At 41.8% G+C, this 17,493-nt stretch overlaps 2 protein-coding genes across 2 annotated transcripts; one reads left to right on the top strand and one right to left on the bottom strand.

The window, feature by feature from the left end:
* Positions 1–1,117: 1,117 nt before the first annotated feature.
* LOC127338481 (uncharacterized) lies at positions 1,118–5,569 on the bottom strand. The gene is made up of 3 exons (XM_051364575.1): positions 5,506–5,569; positions 5,281–5,424; positions 1,118–1,368 (listed from the first exon to the last, which is right to left on the bottom strand). Exons 1-3 carry the CDS (start codon positions 5,534–5,536, stop codon positions 1,226–1,228), a joined length of 318 nt encoding a protein of 105 aa, XP_051220535.1. The 5' UTR covers positions 5,537–5,569; the 3' UTR covers positions 1,118–1,225.
* A 3,264-nt stretch (positions 5,570–8,833) lies between these two features.
* LOC127342993 (uroporphyrinogen decarboxylase 1, chloroplastic) lies at positions 8,834–12,845 on the top strand. The gene is made up of 5 exons (XM_051369059.2): positions 8,834–9,032; positions 9,116–9,504; positions 10,554–10,838; positions 11,441–11,676; positions 12,246–12,845. Exons 1-5 carry the CDS (start codon positions 8,891–8,893, stop codon positions 12,412–12,414), a joined length of 1,221 nt encoding a protein of 406 aa, XP_051225019.1. The 5' UTR covers positions 8,834–8,890; the 3' UTR covers positions 12,415–12,845.
* Positions 12,846–17,493: the final 4,648 nt, after the last annotated feature.

The following is a 17,493-nucleotide window of genomic DNA, read 5'->3' as shown; positions in this document are numbered from 1 at the left end:
ACAGAGAATTTTTCCCAGATTCGTGACAGCAAAGAAATTTGTTTCTGCGCAGTAATCCAAATCTAGTATGAACCTTACTATCAACGACTTTACTTGGCACAACAATTCAACAAAACTAAGATAAGGAGAGGTTGCTACAGTAGTAACAACTTCTAAGACTCAAATATAAAACAAAGTACTGTAGCAAAATAACACATGGGTTATCTCCCAAGAAGTTCTTTCTTTATAGCCATTAAGATGGGCTCAGCAGTTTTAATGATGCACTCGCAAGAAATAGTATTTGAAGCAAAAGAGAGCATCAAGAAGCAAATTCAAAACACATTTAAGTCTAACATGCTTCCTATGCATAGGAATCTTGTAAATAAACAAGTTCATGAAGAGCAAAGTGACAAGCATAGGAAGATAGAACAAGTGTAGCTTCAAAAACTCAGCACATAGAGAGGTGTTTTAGTAACATGAAAATTTCTACAACCATATTTTCCTCTCTCATAATAACTTTCAGTAGTATCATGAGCAAAATCAACAATATAACTATCACATAAAGCATTCTTATCATGAGTCTCATGCATAAAATTATTACTACTCCCAACATAAGCATAATCATTCTTATTAATTGTAGTGGGAGTAAATTCAACAAAGTAGCTATCATTATTATTCTCATCATCAAATATAGGAGGCATATTGTAATCATAATCAAATTTATCCTCCATAACAGGCGGCACCAAGAGACCACTATCATTATAATCATCATAAATAGGAGGTAAAGTATCATCAAAGTAAATTTTCTCCTCAATGCTTGGGGGACTAAAAAGATCATGCTCATCAAAGCCAACTCCCCCAAGCTTAGAATTTTCCATAGCATTAGCAACAATAGTGTTCAAAGCATTCATATTAATAACATTCCCATTAGCATGCATATAAAGTTCCATGGGTTTTTTAATTCTCTCTTCAAACGCATCATGTCCTAATTCAAGATAAAGTTCATAAAGATCTCTCATATTTTTGTTGTTTTCCATTATGCCTAACTAGTGTAAACAAGAAACAAAAAGATGCAATTTTTTTTCGAAATGGGGATGTACCCTGGCTTCTGCATCATGACGATGCACACGGCCTTTTATTTAGAAGATCCAAAAGTATTGTTTACAAATCACACATGATCGAGGATTGATACAAGAATCAACCATCGAAAGAAAAGCATACTACGACTACAACTCAACATAGTCTTCTAGTATGCCGCCAACCAGCCTGGCACAAGATATCCTGAGCGACCATCAGGAGACGTGTGCATCCAGAAGCCATGGTATCCCGCAATCCCTCCGGGGATAGTAGAGCCCAAAGCTGGACCCAATGGGAGACCATGTGAATAACCTGCAAGAAATGAAAAGAGACTTTTTTATTAAAGATAATATCATTTCTGACCCTCCAAATAGACCAACATAAGGCAGACACCCCAATTCGGATAAACGCCTTAGATTTTCTATCTACTCCATTAAGCCAATTACCAAACATATTGGTAATATTGGTAGGAGGTGGAAGATCATACGTGAAATTTACTGTACGCCACAAAAGTTTAGCTAACGGACAATCAATAAACAAGTGTTGAATGGTCTCCTGTTCCCCACAGAAAACACATTTTGTACACCCATTCCACTGGCGTTTAGCTAGGTTGTCTTTTGTTAACAAAACCTTATTACTCAAGAACCACATGAATATCTTAATTTTAAGGGGTATTTTAACTTTCCATAGATATTTTCGCAAGAAGGGGGTATGATCACACATAAGATCTTCATACATGGACTTGACCGTAAAAACCCCATTAGATGTCAAATTCCAACAAAACTTATCATCCTCGTCATTCAAAGTAACCGTCATGAGTTTCCGACATAATTTTAACCATAAAGTCCATTTATTACCATTAAAAACTCATCGGAAAGTAATATTTAAGGGTGGTTGAGCAAGCACCTGTGCCACAGTAACATTTTTATGATGGACAATGTTATACAATGAAGGATATTGCTGAGCCAATGTAGTAGTTCCCAACCAGGTGTCTTCCCAAAAGCGGATGGTCATACCATTACCTACTTTGAAAAAGCCCCTTGAGAAAAACTCGTGTTTCACCTCCATCAAACCTTTCCAAAAAGGCGAATCAGAAGGCTTAGCTTGAACCTCCGACAAACACTTATGTCCAAGATATTTGTTATGTAACAATTCTTGCCATACCCCATCTTCATTAAGAAGTTTAAAGAGCCATTTACTCAGTAAACATCTATTTTTAATTTCAAGAACTTCAATACCTAAACCCCCCTGATCTTTGGGGCGGCACACAATATTCCATTTTGTTAGGCGATATTTCTTTTTGTTTTCATCTGATTGCCAAAAAAATCTGGATCTATAGAAATCCAATCTTTTCCTTACCCCAACAGGTATTTGTAGGAAAGACAACATAAACATCGGTAAGCTAGTTAACACTGAATTAATAAGAACCAACCTATCTCCATAGGATAGTATCTTCCCTTTCCAGCATCCTAATTTACTCTCAAACCGTGTTTCAACCGGATACCAATCCAAGTTCTTAAGTTTTTTGTAATGAATTGGGATACCCAAGTATCTAAAGGGGAGTTGTCCAGCATCACATCCAAAGATGTGTTTATACTGAGCTTCTTCCTCATTTGCCTTTCCAAAACAAAAAATCTCGCTCTTATGAAAATTAATCTTAAGACCCGATAACTCTTCAAATAGACATAGAATTAATTTCATATTAACCGCCTTATCAAGGTCATGTTCCAGGAAAAGTATGGTGTCATCTGCATATTGTAGTATAGAGAGTCCTCCCTCAACCAAATGCGGGATTAGCCCTCCTACTTGACCATCCTCTTTTGCCCTTTCAATTAAGATGGCAAGCATATCCACTACAATATTAAAAAGCATTGGGGATAACGGATCCCCTTGCCTTAGACCTTTCTTTGTCTGAAAATAATGACCAATATCATCATTCACCTTTATACCAACACTACCCCCTTGAACAAATTGTTGGACTAAACTACCCCATTCAGGCGCAAAGCCCTTCATCCTCAGAGTTTGTTGCAAAAAAGGCCATTTCACCTTATCATAAGCTTTTTCAAAGTCGATTTTAAATAACACACCATCCATTTTTTTAGTATGTAACTCATGAATTGTTTCATGAAGAATCACTACCCCTTCCAAGATGTTCCTTCCTGGCATAAAAGCAGATTGGGTTGGTTTGATGACTCTAGGGGCAATCCCCGAGATGCGATTCGTACCAACTTTAGTAAATATCTTAAAACAAACATTTAATAAACAAATAGGTCTGTATTGTTGAATTTGAACAGCATTCTCCTTCTTGGGTAATAAAGTGATGACACCAAAATTTAGTTTGTAAAGAGGCAAGTCCCCATTACTAAACTGAGCAAATAAAGCCATCAAGTCTTTTTTTATAACATCCCAAAATTTTTGATAAAACTCAGCTGGAAATCCATCAGGGCCAGGAGCTTTATTTAATTCCATCTGAGAAATTGCCTCGAAGACCTCCTTTTCAGTAAAAGGTGCCGTCAAGATCTCATTTTCCAAAGGTGAGATTTGTGTAATATCCTGATATTCCTCTGCAACCAGGGAGATATTGGTTGGTGACGGAGCACCAAACAATTTCTTGTAGAATTCAGTGATATACACCTTCAAATTATCTTCCCCAACGATAATCCCCTCTTGCTGTTCCAATTGAAATATCTTCTTTTTACGATGTTTACCATTTGCTATCAAGTGGAAGTATCTCGTATTATTTCCCCCTTCTTGAATATGTTTAACTTTCGCTCGTTGTGCCCATTTAGCCTCTTCTTCCCTTCTTAATTTATTGAGAATATCGTTTGCTTTTTTAAGCTCATCCCTTTCATTTGTATTCAACAACGTTGTTTCTGCTTTCAGATCAAGCCTCTCAATGATATTTAACAGTCTTTCTTTTTCTCTTTTATACTTACCACTCTGATTTTTAGCCCAACCCTTAAGGTACCTTCTTATATGTCTGAGTTTATTTAGCCAGGTCTCCATTGGACTAGCTCCATCTAGAACTGAGTTCCATTCCTTTACTATCATTTCAAAAAAACCCTCTTGTCGCAACCAATGTAGCTCAAAAGAGAATTTAGCTTGGTTACCCAGGTGTGCTTTCACCCCTGAATCAATAAGTAATGGGGTATGATCTGAATCAGCTCTAGTTAAAGCTCTAACCGTAACTAATGAAAATTTCTGTTCCCATGTTATCGATGCTAGAACTCTATCTAGCTTCTCATAAGTAGGTATATCTCTCCTACTTGCCCAAGTATATTGTCTTCCTGTTAGAGCAATTTCCCTCAAATTCAAATGCTCAATAATTGCATTAAAAACAAAGGGCCAACGTGCTTTGAAGTTAGCATTATTTTTTTCTTCTCTATTGCGAATAATGTTGAAATCACCCCCTACCAACATAGGTAGTGTTTCGGATTCGCAAGTACGCACTAATTCCGACAAAAATTCTGCTTTGTGCACATCTTGGGCAGCCCCATAAACCGGCACCAGAATCCATTCAAACCCATCTCTCTTACATTTTATATGCAATTTAACACAAAAATCGCCTGTGCTTACTTTCAACACATTAAGAGTATCGGAATTTATTCCCACTAGAATACCCCCCGAACGACCGTGCGGTGGTAAACAAAACCAGGAGAAATTATAACCCGCAGCTAATTGGTTCAGAAAAGGAATAGAGAAATTAGATCTTCCAGTCTCCAATAAGGCTACGAAGTCTAACTTATGTTCTCTAATCGCCTCTTTCACAAACAAATGTTTAGCAGTATCACCAAAACCCCCTGAATTCCAACAAATTCCTTTTTAAATTTTGCATCATGAAAATTGTTTCTTAATTCTTTTCCTAGTACTTTTACGAATATTGGTTGTATCATAGACTTTTTGCTGTCTATTTTTTTTCCTTGACCACTGGTTTGAGATGTTCCAATTGATCATCAAAATCCAGAGGAATGTCATCATCCTCACATAAGCTGGATACTTTTGACAATACAAGAGTCTCCAACCCTTCCTCTCTATTTTCTCTCTCATTCTCATTCTTCTTTAAAATAGTTAAAATTCTGTCCTCTTCTATCATTTTAATCCCTCTAATCGATTGATTAATTTCTGCTTGAGAAACTCCTAAAGACACACCTAACTTCTCAGCTCTCTTAACTATGTCCGCATCCGCAATATTAACAATGGAGTACTTTGAGGTTGCTACTTTACCTGAGTAAGAATCTTCAGAAAGCTGCGCATTCTTCATGGCCTTCTCCATTAGAGGCATATCCGCATCAGGTTGGCCACCCAACCTATTACTTGACCTCAACCCAGCCGAAGGCTTTGGAATACCCCCAAAAGCAATGACCTCCTCTGTAGAGATATAGTGTGTCTCAGTATCATCTTGAATCAAAGACAGTGAGCATGAAGGAAGTAAAGATGTAGCTGACTCACCATTCGGATGCAAGGATGAGGCAATCCCCATCGATCCATGAATACCTACACCCTGTTCCTTCGTAACATTCACCATCGCAATTCCCTTATTACCTTCAATACTAGACTTAGGTGAATCTAAATCATATACATTTGCAACATTAGATACTTCAAAAAACTCAGAATCTGAATTAGAAAATTCGGTGCAAACGCAATCATAGGGTGTACCATTTGGTAAGGGCAACTCCATACCAGAAGCTACAGCACCAGCAGCCACAGAAGATCCCCCTGGAATCTCCCCTGATTGGCAATCATTGGCAGAAAGTGGAACATGATCCTCTGTCCTCTGAAAAAGCTGGCCGGATCCCTCCGAAGCAAACTGACGGATCTTCTGTGGCGAAGGAAACGCAGCAGGCAACCCCGGCGTGGCCTTACTAGCAAAAAAAAAAAAAGATGCAATTGCAGGATCTAAAGGAAATAGCTTCGAGCACAAACACAATGGCGCCAGAAAAGTACTGTTACCTGGAACCGGAGTATGAGTGCCTTTTACCTTTCCTCCCCGGCAACAGCGCCAGAAAAGTGCTTGATGTCTACAGGAGCTTCTATTTTTGTAGACAGTGTTGGGCCTCCAAGAGCAGAGGTTTGTAGAACAGCAGCAAGTTTCCCTTAAGTGGATCACCCAAGGTTTATCAAACTCAGGGAGGAAGAGGTCAAAGATATCCCTCTCAAGCAACCCTGCAACCACAAAGCAAGAACTCTCTTGTGTCCCCAACACACCTAATAGGTGCACTAGTTCGGCGAAGAGATAGTGAAATACAGGTGGTATGAATAAGTATGAGCAGTAGCAAGCACTGAAAAGTGCTTTGCTGTCCAGGATCGGCGTGTGGTTGATGGTGGTAATATTGCGACAAGACGATGCAAGAGAACGATAAACAAGCAGCGATAGCAGTATTTAGGAACAAGGCCTGGGGATCATACTTTCACTAGTGGACACTCTCAACATTGATCACATAACAGAATAAATAAATAGATGCTAGACTCTACACTCTCTTGTTGGATGATGAACACCACTAACTGTGTAGGATTACACGAACCCTCAATGCCGGAGTTAACAAGCTCCACAATATTCGATGTTGATATTTAAATAACCTTAGAGTGCACGACAGATCAACCCAACTATACCAAGTACTAACATAGCATGCACACTGTCACCTTCACGCTACGAAAGGAGGAATAGATCACATCAATACTATCATAGCAATAGTTAACTTCATAATCTACAAGAGATCACAATCATAACCTACGCCAAGTACTACACGATGCACACACTGTCACCATTACACCGTGCAGGAGGAATAGAGTACTTTAATAACATCACTAGAGTAGCACATAGATGAATAGTGATACAAAACACATTGCAATCATAAAGGGATATAAATAAGCACTTCACTATGCTATTCATAACAGTGAATAAGTATTCTGTGAAATATAGCCTAAGAGACCCACACGGTGCACACACTGTCACCTTTACACACGTGGGACAAGGAGTCTCCGGAGATCACATAAGTAAAATCCACTTGACTAGCATAATGACATCTAGATTACAAGCATCATCATATGAATCTCAATCATGTAAGGCAGCTCATGAGATTATTGTATTGAAGTACATAGGGAGAGAGATTAACCACAGAGCTACCGGTACAGCCCCGAGCCTCGATGGAGAACTACTCCCTCCTCATGGGAGACAGCAGCGTTGATGAAGATGGCGGTGGTGTCGATGGAGAAGCCTTCCGGGGGCACTTCCCCGTCCCGGTGGCGTGCCGGAACAGAGAGTCCTGTCCCCCAGATCTTGGCTTCGCGATGGCGGCGGCTCTGGAAGGTTTCTCGTACCGTGGCTTTTCCGTGTCGTGGTTTTAGGTCGATGACCTTTATATAGGAGAAGAGGCGGCGTCAGAGGGTCGAAGAGGCGGTGTCACCATAAGGCGGCGCGGCCAGGGCCTGGGCCGCGCCGGCCTACCTCCTGGGCCCCCTGTGGGTCCACTCTGGCGACTCTCGGGTGTTCTGGATGCTTCCGGGGATTCTAAGGTGCTGGGCGTTGATTTCGTCCGATTCCGAGAATATTTCCTTACTAGGATTTCTGAAACTAAAAAGCAATGACTTGACAAGCGGCCCTTCGGCATCTCGTCAATAGGTTAGTTCCAGAAAACGCATAAATATGACATAAAATATGCATAAAACATGTAGATATCATCAATAATGTGGCATGGAACATAAGAAATTATCGATACGTCGGAGACGTATCATCGGTCACAACACCAGACGGTGAATGTGGGCCACATGGGAGAGTTACAAGAGATGCATGTAGACGCGGACACCTCTATTAAACCATAAGGAGGCAACCACTCGCAAAGCAGTTTACACATGGACCTAGCCCAGATACACTTGCCCCCACATTAGGCAAAGCGATCAGGAAAACCCTACATATGCTTTGCCTTATCCTCTCGGCGCAAAGATTTACACACGAGCCCTGCCTAGACACGCCTGGCTCGGGGTTGGCTTTCTGGTTTTGACCTAGATGCAAGGCGCGTAGCGGGTCAGTCTCGAGCACTTCACTTGCTCATTCCGTTATGGATGAAACTTGCGAAGGTGATACTTATGAAAGTGTTCAATATTCCATGAATTTCTCAGTGAGGTTTCATCTTTGGTGTCTAGGCGGACAGTTCTAGGTCGGTGGACGTGAACCATGCGAAATGGTCTTTCCCATTTAGGAGACAACATGTCTTCCCTTCGTGGACTGAAGTCTGTGCAACACAAGGTCCCCCACTTCTAGTTCCCGTGGACGAACATGGCGACTGTGGTAGCGGTGCGGGATAATGTGCAGAGCGCACAACTACACGGCATCGAGCTTCTTCCGAGAAGCTGACATCATCGATCCGATGACTCCTTTAATCCTTTGGTGTTCATCCATGATTTCTCGCTAGATAACTACTGTGAACCTTTATGTTTTGTTACAATCACGTTTGTTGTTGAAAAAAATATGTTACTTGTGTTTTGAGATAACATCGTTGTGATTTAAATTGTATTAAAGAAGTTTCATTGTCTTGTTTAGATCGAAACTCGCTCGGGATTGACTCCAAATCGTTACAAGTTAAGCATGACTCCATGAGCCAATTTTATAGCTCAGCCTTTAAATCAACTTGATTTTTAGGGGTGTTGACTAGCTTAACTTTTTTAAAAGATTAATAACTCGCTTACCTGCACACGACACGAGGACGCGGGTCTGCTGGATCCAGATCGGCCGTTGGGCTGGGCCCCCGTTCTGCCCTCCATCGCCAGTCGCCACCCAAACCCAAATCCCACCCCCAGACAGATCAGATAACCAAAGCAGTGCGACCTCGCCATCACCATGGTGTCCCCGACGACGACCGCAGCGGCCACGGCCACGGCCGCCGCCTTCCTCTCCGCCGCGCCCGCCTCCTCATCTTCCACCCAACGCCGGCGTAGCCGTCTCCCAGCCATCTCCGCCTCCCTCTCGTCCTCCTCGTCGGGTAAAACCAACTGCTCTAGCACTACTTACTCTCCCTCCCCACCATTTCCGCCCTTATCTGACCACTACGCATCGCATCTCCAGAAGAGCCGCTGCTCATACGCGCGGCTAGGGGCGAGGACGGGCTGCCGCGGCCGCCGGCGTGGATGATGCGGCAGGCGGGGCGGTACATGGCGTCGTACCAGGCGCTGTCCAAGCGCCACCCCTCTTTCCGGGAGCGGTCGGAGACCACCGACCTCATCGTCGAAATCACGCTGCAGCCGTGGCACGCATTCGCACCCGACGGCGTCATCCTCTTCTCGGACATACTCACGCCGCTGCCGGCCATTGGGGTGCCGTTCGATATCTCGGAATCAAAGGGGCCAGTGATCCAGTCGCCCGTGCGAACCGAGGAGCAGGTCAGGGAGCTCGTTCCCATAGATCTCGATAAGCTCCACTTCGTCGGGGAGTCGCTCAAGATTCTGCGCAACGAGGTAATGCCGCTAGATTTGTATGCTTAGCTATGAAAAGTTAAAAGTGATGTTAATTTTTGTTGCAATAGACGATATTCGCGGTTTGCGGTGAATTGTTCTAACTAGATAGGTTTATCAAGCATTGTGTAGGATTGAACTAGGGGTCTGGTTTTGAGCTATGAAAATGCCACTATGGGATGAAATTGTTGGTTACTAGAGCTTTTATCATGACTCATAGAAGAGGGTCTCATAAGTCATAAGAGAATTGCCTTTTGTCAGTGAGCTGAGCTCACACACCTGTCTTGATTCGGTAGGTCCAATCGCTGATGAAATAGTACACTTGCAGCTTGTTTTTGTCATAGACTAAACGATTTGGGAACAGCAGCTGCATGGAGCATGGTTGCATCATGCTCATAGTATTGAGTCAGTAAAACCAAAACTGATAGTATACTTAGGTAGCTTCAGAACTATCTCTGCTGCTATGCCTTACTGCTAGCCGATATAAATCTCAGGAAGAAGTAGTGATATGTAATGTGCTGATGATAAAAGCCTGATACATTTTGGGTAGCCAAACCTTGTATACTCCACAATCCACACTGTTGAGAATGTAAGTAGAGGCTGCAAAAGAAAGTAGACTATGGAACTTGTTGAGTTTTCCAGCATTTTTTGGATGTTAGTTCGCAGGCTGTGCAGTTGTCGCATTCTAAACATCATTATGTGTAGCTTAGCTACCACAATACGCTATCCTTTTTTACATGCTTTGAAATAGATGGTGATGCCAATGTTGGTTTCAAATATCTGGTTCAATTCAAAATTTAAACCTTCCAGCAACCTTTAGTCAAACATCAGTATGGCGATATTGGTATATTACAACTTATAGTCTTGATTTTTGTGTTCAGTGTTCTTATTGAATGTTATACACTCATCACATAACATTCTCATAAGCATCAATAAGCTGTGTATAAGTACCCCCCTGTGAAAAGAATTGGACTGAATCTGCTTTATCTATGCATTTGCACTGGGTTTTCTTCTGATGCTAATGCACCTCTGTTTCCTCTTCTACCCTCTAGATTGATGGAAAAGCTGCTTTGCTAGGATTCGTGGGGGCCCCGTGGACCATTGCAACTTATGTTGTTGAAGGGGGCATGACCAACACTTACACAAATATAAAGCGCATGTGCCACACAGCGCCAAATGTCTTGAGGGGCCTTCTCTCTCACCTTGCAGAAGCAATATCTGACTATATTATTTACCAAGTAAACTCTGGTGCTCAATGTATACAGATTTTTGATTCATGGGGTGGGCAACTTCCGCCTCATGTGTGGGAGCAATGGTCAAAACCATACATCAAACAGGTAGTTTTTCCTTATTTTTCTTGTTCTTATCTATTTCCTTATGACATGGTGGCTGGCGTCTCTAGTGTCCACTAGGTTGGGGTTGCACCGTGTAATAGAGCAGTAATGATTTTAGGTGCTATTTTCCCAAGTTCATCATGTATTGTAAATACCATTTGTTATGTTTATACTCAAATACTTCTGATATGACACTTTTATTTCTTTGTAACTTCTGCTATGCTGTACACGCTTTAAGAAACTGTATGGTTATGATTACGAGTTCTATAATTTGAGAAGGAACACACAACAAAGTAACAAACATAGCAAGAATAAATACAAACAATCAGAAACTATATTTATGTCAGCAACCTGAATATTTGGATGCTTTATTGTGCTATACTTGACTTTACATATCTGCAAGGCGCTGACCACAGTTGGTGACTGTTGACTTACTTTGTTCATAAATGGTGATATATTTTGAACCCTGTCACTTCAAAATTAATATCTAATGCAACTTAAGAAGTTTAACTTCAACTTTTGAGTTCATAGCTTGTAAAGTTAGCAAGAGATAAGAATTGTTTTGATTATGCTCTTTAGATCTTATGAAACTATTTCATTGGCAGATTGTGGCCAAGATTAAGAAAGAATGCCCTCATGTACCACTTGTGTTGTATATAAATGGAAATGGGGGCTTACTCGAGCGCATGAAGGACATAGGAGTTGATGTTATTGGGCTTGACTGGACAGTGGATATGGCAGATGGAAGGAGGCGTGTTGGTGATGGACTCAGTGTACAAGGGAATGTGGACCCAGCATATCTGTTTTCCCCATTACCAGTATTGACTGATGAGATCCATAGGTTAGTTGAAACTTCATCATGCACTTATTTTATGTTCTTCATTATTTTTATAGATACGCTTGAACAAATTGTCAGTGAGGCTTCCAACTTCTTTATCTTTTTATTCATGTCGTCTTCCCATCATCGAGGCAATGCCATTCTTTCTTATTAAGGCTTCTTTCCTATATATAACTGAAATCCATAGGTCAGTTCAACTGTGCAGCTTATGCAAATATGCACTGATTTCATTTCTGGAGCATCGGTTCATCTGCAACCAAATAAATTTTCTGCATTCTGCATTGTTCATCTATTAAAATATCTTCCAACTTTTTAGTTGTATAAAACAATAAATAGGTGATCCCATCACATCGAGGACAGTATAACTGAAATCTTAGGGTTTTGCGGTTTCTTTTGGCAGGATTACACTAGTTATAAGTGTGCAATTTTAGATCCTTACAGTTTGTATGTCATAGGACTTTGTATCAGTTGATGCGCAATCATCTAACTGGGCTGCACCATCCACTCAATATCTAAAATTACAATTTGTTGGTACTGCTAATGATTGTTTCCCCTCATTTTATACTCTGTAGGGTTGTGAAATCAGCTGGTCCGAAAGGTCATATACTTAACTTGGGCCATGGGGTTCTTCAAAAAACACCAGAAGAAGCTGTAGCGCATTTCTTTGATGTCACAAGGAGCTTGAGATATGACGCCCTTTTCCAGGGTCATGTTACCGAGGAATTGCAACCTGTTGCTTGATGATGGCTAATAACATTGCCATATTTTTAGTCTTACTGTCCTCAGTTCAGCACCTTCTACGTCTTCAGAGCCACTCTTTTGTTGGAGTTGTTCCTTGTAGAGATACCGTGGCCAGATCTATTCAGTTTTGTTCATTATGTATCTGCTTATTTCATTCATTCATCTACTCAGTAAAGAAAAAGCATACCACCTGCTTTTAGTAGGAAGCTGGAGTTGATCAAGCCTTTCTTTATAGCTCCTTTATTGGCTATCATTCCAGTTAGAATGAAAACGTTGCAGGTATTACAGTTGTATACGTAATTTCTTTTGCATATGTTAATGAGCGGAACATCATATTGTAGGTGCCATGATCTGGACTGGTACCAATATTTCAACCTACCAGGCTACAATGCTTTAAATTGAATCAGTGCCCAGACCCATATTGGAATTTATTTGTTGCAGTGTCAGTTAGCCCATGTGCTGACATGTTGTTGTCAGGTTTTGAGTTTTGAGTTTTGACATATCACATACTTCTCTTTGTGGCCATCTGTCTGGGCGGAACAGGATGGTGCATATATGTTTACCACCCTTCCAAAAAAGCTACTACAACACTTGCATTATTAAAACACGCAGCAGGAATTGAGGTCCCTCCGCCTTTTCTTTTGCAAAGCTACTCTCTTTTATTTGAAGAGCATTTTGTTCCCTATACATGCTTTATATGCATCCTTCTCACAATAAAGACTGGTTCCTTTTGTTGGTACGTGTGACATGTTTTTTATTTATGTTACTGAACTCTCAACTTCTGATGATGGTGCTGAGGCTTCCATTTCTGACTCATTGCAACTTGCAAGAGATGGTACTTCTAGGTTAGTATTATGGCTCATTGCAAGACATGGTGTATGTTGTCCGGAATTTGCCAGCACGGCTTCTGTGACTAGATCTTCTTACCTGGATCGGATTTATGCGTAAACATTGGAGCTGCAACTTTGTGATGTCTTGTTTAATCAGACATGAGTGTCTTTTCTGACACAGCACAATGGACCGTATGATGTTGGTCCGAGTGGGGTATTGGCCTGCTCCAATATATCCATGAACTGTAGAAGCTTTCCAACCTTGCATTACAGTACAAAAAAAAAATGGCGTCGGTCCAATGATGGATGGTGCGTTGTGCACTCGTGTTGTAGCGAGCTAGTTTCAACTATTCAGTGATACTAGCCTCTGACCGAATTGATTTGTTTTACGCTATACATGATGCAGACATGTTGCACGATTTATTATTATTTCTCGAGTGCAATGATTAAATTGTTTGTTTGCTTGATTGCAAAGCGAGCTGACTGAACTCCCGGCATGTGATCGGAGGATTTAGTGCATCAGCAGATCTGATAGGTCAATGATCAATCTCTACAAATCCTTTCAACATTCCCGATAGCAAACGCTACCGTCAGGTGTTTCTTTTCAACAAAGCACATGCACAAACACCTCGAACATGCTATGGGCAAAGCCACCACTCGTGCATCCGAATAGTGAATAGACCTTTTATACGGGATATTGATCAGTATCGAACATCCAAGGAGTTCTATATATATTGGCACGTTTTGGATATTACGACATTGAAGGTGAAGAATTCTTCTGGTATGGTGCTTTTTGTTTGTTAAGATAGTTAACCTAAATATACTGAATGTTTTCCTAATGGTTCGTAATTGCGTTCAATTTAACCACTACTCGATCAATCTCGCAATGAGGAGTTACCAAATGGTGAAGGGTGTCTCGGTTCCTACACCTTCTAGTTCGGCCTTTGCCATCAGTTCATTGACAACAAACTATAATGTTGCCAAGGACAATGCAGTTTAGAAGGAATTATTCTGGGAAAAGCCGACCATGGAGGCCATCTATTCATATGGATGGTTCATGTGCTATTGGGGCTATCCTACAGGTGAGGCGATCACACGTACGGCATGCACCCTTGAAAATATTTTGAGTGCACCCACTGCGGAAGCTTTAGCACTTGTACGAGGATTGGAATTTATGGAAAAGTTGGGCTACTCTTCGGTGATCATCGAGTCATATTCATTAGAACTGATATAGGCTTGCAACGGTGTGATTGAAGCCTGGAGCCCCTACTCAACGATCATGGCTGTGTGTTTCCTAAAAGCAAGTTCAATGAGAGATGTTTATTTATTGTAATAGGGATGCTAATCAGGTGGTGCATAGTTTAACTAGGTACGTGTATGAGTCTAAAGAAAATCTAGTATGGAATGGTGACCCTCCAAAATTTATCTTACCTTTTGTAATCCTTGATGTGACTATCCTATCAAATAAATAAAGCGCCAGTGTCGCATTCCTTAAACAAAATGTGTTAGTCCTCGTTTTTTCCCCTTCTGTAAGCCTCTTGAAGTTTGCGATAATAGTGCATTTCCTGGATAGGAGGCAAAGCCCCGGCCTCTACATCGATTAATGCGCACATCCAATTTTGGGAATTATGAATCAAGCGACGTACATCAAATTGGTACACACAAGCTGCATCACACATAAATAGGAATACAATACACACTTATGCGTAACTGATCATTCTTCTAAACGGCCAACCAAACCCGTTGACCATATTCATTAGACTGCACCCAGAGTGATGAAGTCCCAAGCTTCCATACATTGCGAACCAAGTACGAATACAATAAGAAGTTTGTGAATGACCAAAAGCTTTGTTAAAGACAATATTATTATGGTGATTCTAAATTGACCTTACCAACCTCTCAACCAGTCCCGGACATTTCGAAATACAAGTTGGAAGAGGTAAATAGAAAGCAACAAGCACCATTCTCCATCATAAATTCGAGTGAAGGGCATGCATGTTGAATCATGGATCACAATGGCAAAACACACATTTTTTTATTACCCTTCCGTCTTTCGCTTAGCCAATATTCTTTTGTTACCGCTCGAAAATCTTAATCTTGAGACAAACATCTAACCTCCAAATAAATAATTATTTATATTACGTCCTATCCACAAGTGTCGCTGATTTAGTATACAATTTCTCCAATTTTGTAGAAAAATTGGCAATGTTCCCATAGGTACATCAGGGTGAGCATTTGGTTTGAACCGAAAGTCCGGTTCGGTTGTTATGGTTCCTTTTTAACAAATTCGGTTTTCAAGAATGGTAATTGAAATTGACTTGAAAATTTAGGAAACCGAAGATTCGGTTAACCGATAAATTTGATTCAGTCGATTAAAAAACGAATAATCCAATTCACTTGAACAATAATAGGCGTCACAAAAGAAAGCACATGGTAATCTACATATCATCAGAAAAGCATCAACTGCGCAAAAAATCGACAAGTGAGCAATATTCTCGGGGGTGTGTGTGTGTGTGTGGGGGGGGGGGGGGGGGGGGGGGGGGGGGTGCTGCTATTCTCGGGGTAGCTAATATTGCGAGCGACATGTTTTATTGTGCAGGCTTCACGCTATGTTCAGAAAAATCTAGTACAACAACAACCAAAATCATACAACGAACAATTTGTGAAACATCCAACACAACTGGCCCTCTATTGAACAATGGGCTTGTTTCCAAATTGATGGTAGGTTCCTCAATTTGGTTTGCTCGGTTGGTAGGGCTCAAATTAGTATAAATAAACACCAGAAAATAGTGGTCAATAGAATAAACCAAGCTTTTGGTTAGTTCGGTTTTGGCTTTGATTTGGTTTTCGGTTTCACGGTTTTTCTACCCACCCATAATTTACAAAACACATTCCCAGCCGCTTAGAGCATCTCCAATCCTCAAAGCGTCCCCCAAACGGCGTTGGATTAAACGTTTGAGGGGCGCCTCCGCTTCGTGCCGTGTTTGGGGGCGTGTCTCTCCAGCCGCGTCCCCCAAACTTGTTTTTACATTGGAATAACTCTTTTTTTTTGTATTTTTTGTATTTTTATTTAAATATGCAGGAGGAACATTACACAAACTAATACATAGCTTGGAACATGGTTCAAAATTTGTAAAATTAAAAAACCTAACTAGTGTTGGCCTCACAGATTTTCTGTGTTCGTTGCCAAGAAAGAACACTCTCAGGCACTCTGAGTCACCCAAACTGGAAAATCCAGCTGGCTCTGAGAGTGTCGTGTTGTTGTTTTTCGATGCGCAGAAAGAACATACAAAAACCTACAATAGTGGCTTCGATTGGTTGACGGCCATCTTCATTGCGAAGAAAGAACACTCGTCATGTTCAATCATCGTCCTCTTCGCAGTCGATATGGTAGTGTCGGCGACAGGACGTGTCGTCAAACACCTTCACGCTCATCTCCTCTTCGCCTTGGTAGCGGAATATGAGCACGCAGCCGACTTGGAGGTCGTGGTAGCACACAATCTTCTCCCAACCGGTGTGGAGGTACCTCTTGCCGTGCCCGTCGAAGAGCACGTCCACCAGCCATCGGCAAAAGCCGCAACCAGCTCCTACAACTACAACGCGACTGGCTCGTTGCCGGCGATGAACTCAGCGAACTTGTCCGGCAGCCTCTAGATGGCGAGTGGATCATTGAGGACGACGATGAACTTGAACTCCCACTCCTCCTCGGAAGATGACAACAGCGCAGGCGACAACGACCATGAAGGCGTTGCTGCTCCAGCACTGCCACCGCAGCGGCCACGACCATGACCTCGACCTCGACCTCACCCTCTACCAGCCATGGAATGACCCTCGACTCCTGAGATGGTGGCGGCTAGGGTTGGGGATTGCGGCGCTAGGGTTTGTGTGAGGGGCGATGCGCGAGCACCCCTTTTTATACGCCGGAGGGAGGCGAGTGAGTGGTGGCACGTATTAACGCCGATACGAAGAGCTAAGCGCGACGAGACCTGTCGTTGCACCTCTGGGTAAACTGCACCACTGCTGCGCGCTATTAACTTCTGTCGCGAGGTAGGCGACGGTTGCACATCTTTTATCTCTCAATGATGCATCGGGCCCACCTCACCCGAAGCGTCCCATGTTGAACAGGAATGACCTTAGAGAACGCCGACCAGCGTATTAGACCGCACCAGGTGAAAAGACCTTTAAGATGCATGACAAAAGTCTCCGACGTGCTTAAAAAAGATTTGAGAGCCGTTTTGAGGGACGTGAG

Source organism: Lolium perenne, chromosome 3, assembly GCF_019359855.2.
Source record: "Lolium perenne isolate Kyuss_39 chromosome 3, Kyuss_2.0, whole genome shotgun sequence".
NCBI classification, from domain to species: Eukaryota; Viridiplantae; Streptophyta; class Magnoliopsida; order Poales; family Poaceae; genus Lolium; species Lolium perenne.
The sequence above is the reverse complement of the archived record's forward strand: the minus strand, read 5'-3'. Positions and strand labels throughout refer to the sequence as shown.

Coding starts and splice junctions, on each gene's coding strand:
- LOC127338481 (XM_051364575.1), bottom strand. CDS start 5,536: ATGGGGATTGCCTCATCCTTGCATCCGAATG. Junction 5,425..5,505: donor CTCATCCTTGCATCCGAATG/GTGAGTCAGCTA, acceptor ATATCTCTACAG/AGGAGGTCATTGCTTTTGGG. Junction 1,369..5,280: donor TTCTGAAGATTCTTACTCAG/GTAAAGTAGCAA, acceptor CATTTCTTGCAG/GTTATTCACATGGTCTCCCA.
- LOC127342993 (XM_051369059.2), top strand. CDS start 8,891: ATGGTGTCCCCGACGACGACCGCAGCGGCCACGGCCACGGCCGCCGCC. Junction 9,505..10,553: donor TCAAGATTCTGCGCAACGAG/GTAATGCCGCTA, acceptor TCTACCCTCTAG/ATTGATGGAAAAGCTGCTTT. Junction 10,839..11,440: donor CAAAACCATACATCAAACAG/GTAGTTTTTCCT, acceptor TTTCATTGGCAG/ATTGTGGCCAAGATTAAGAA.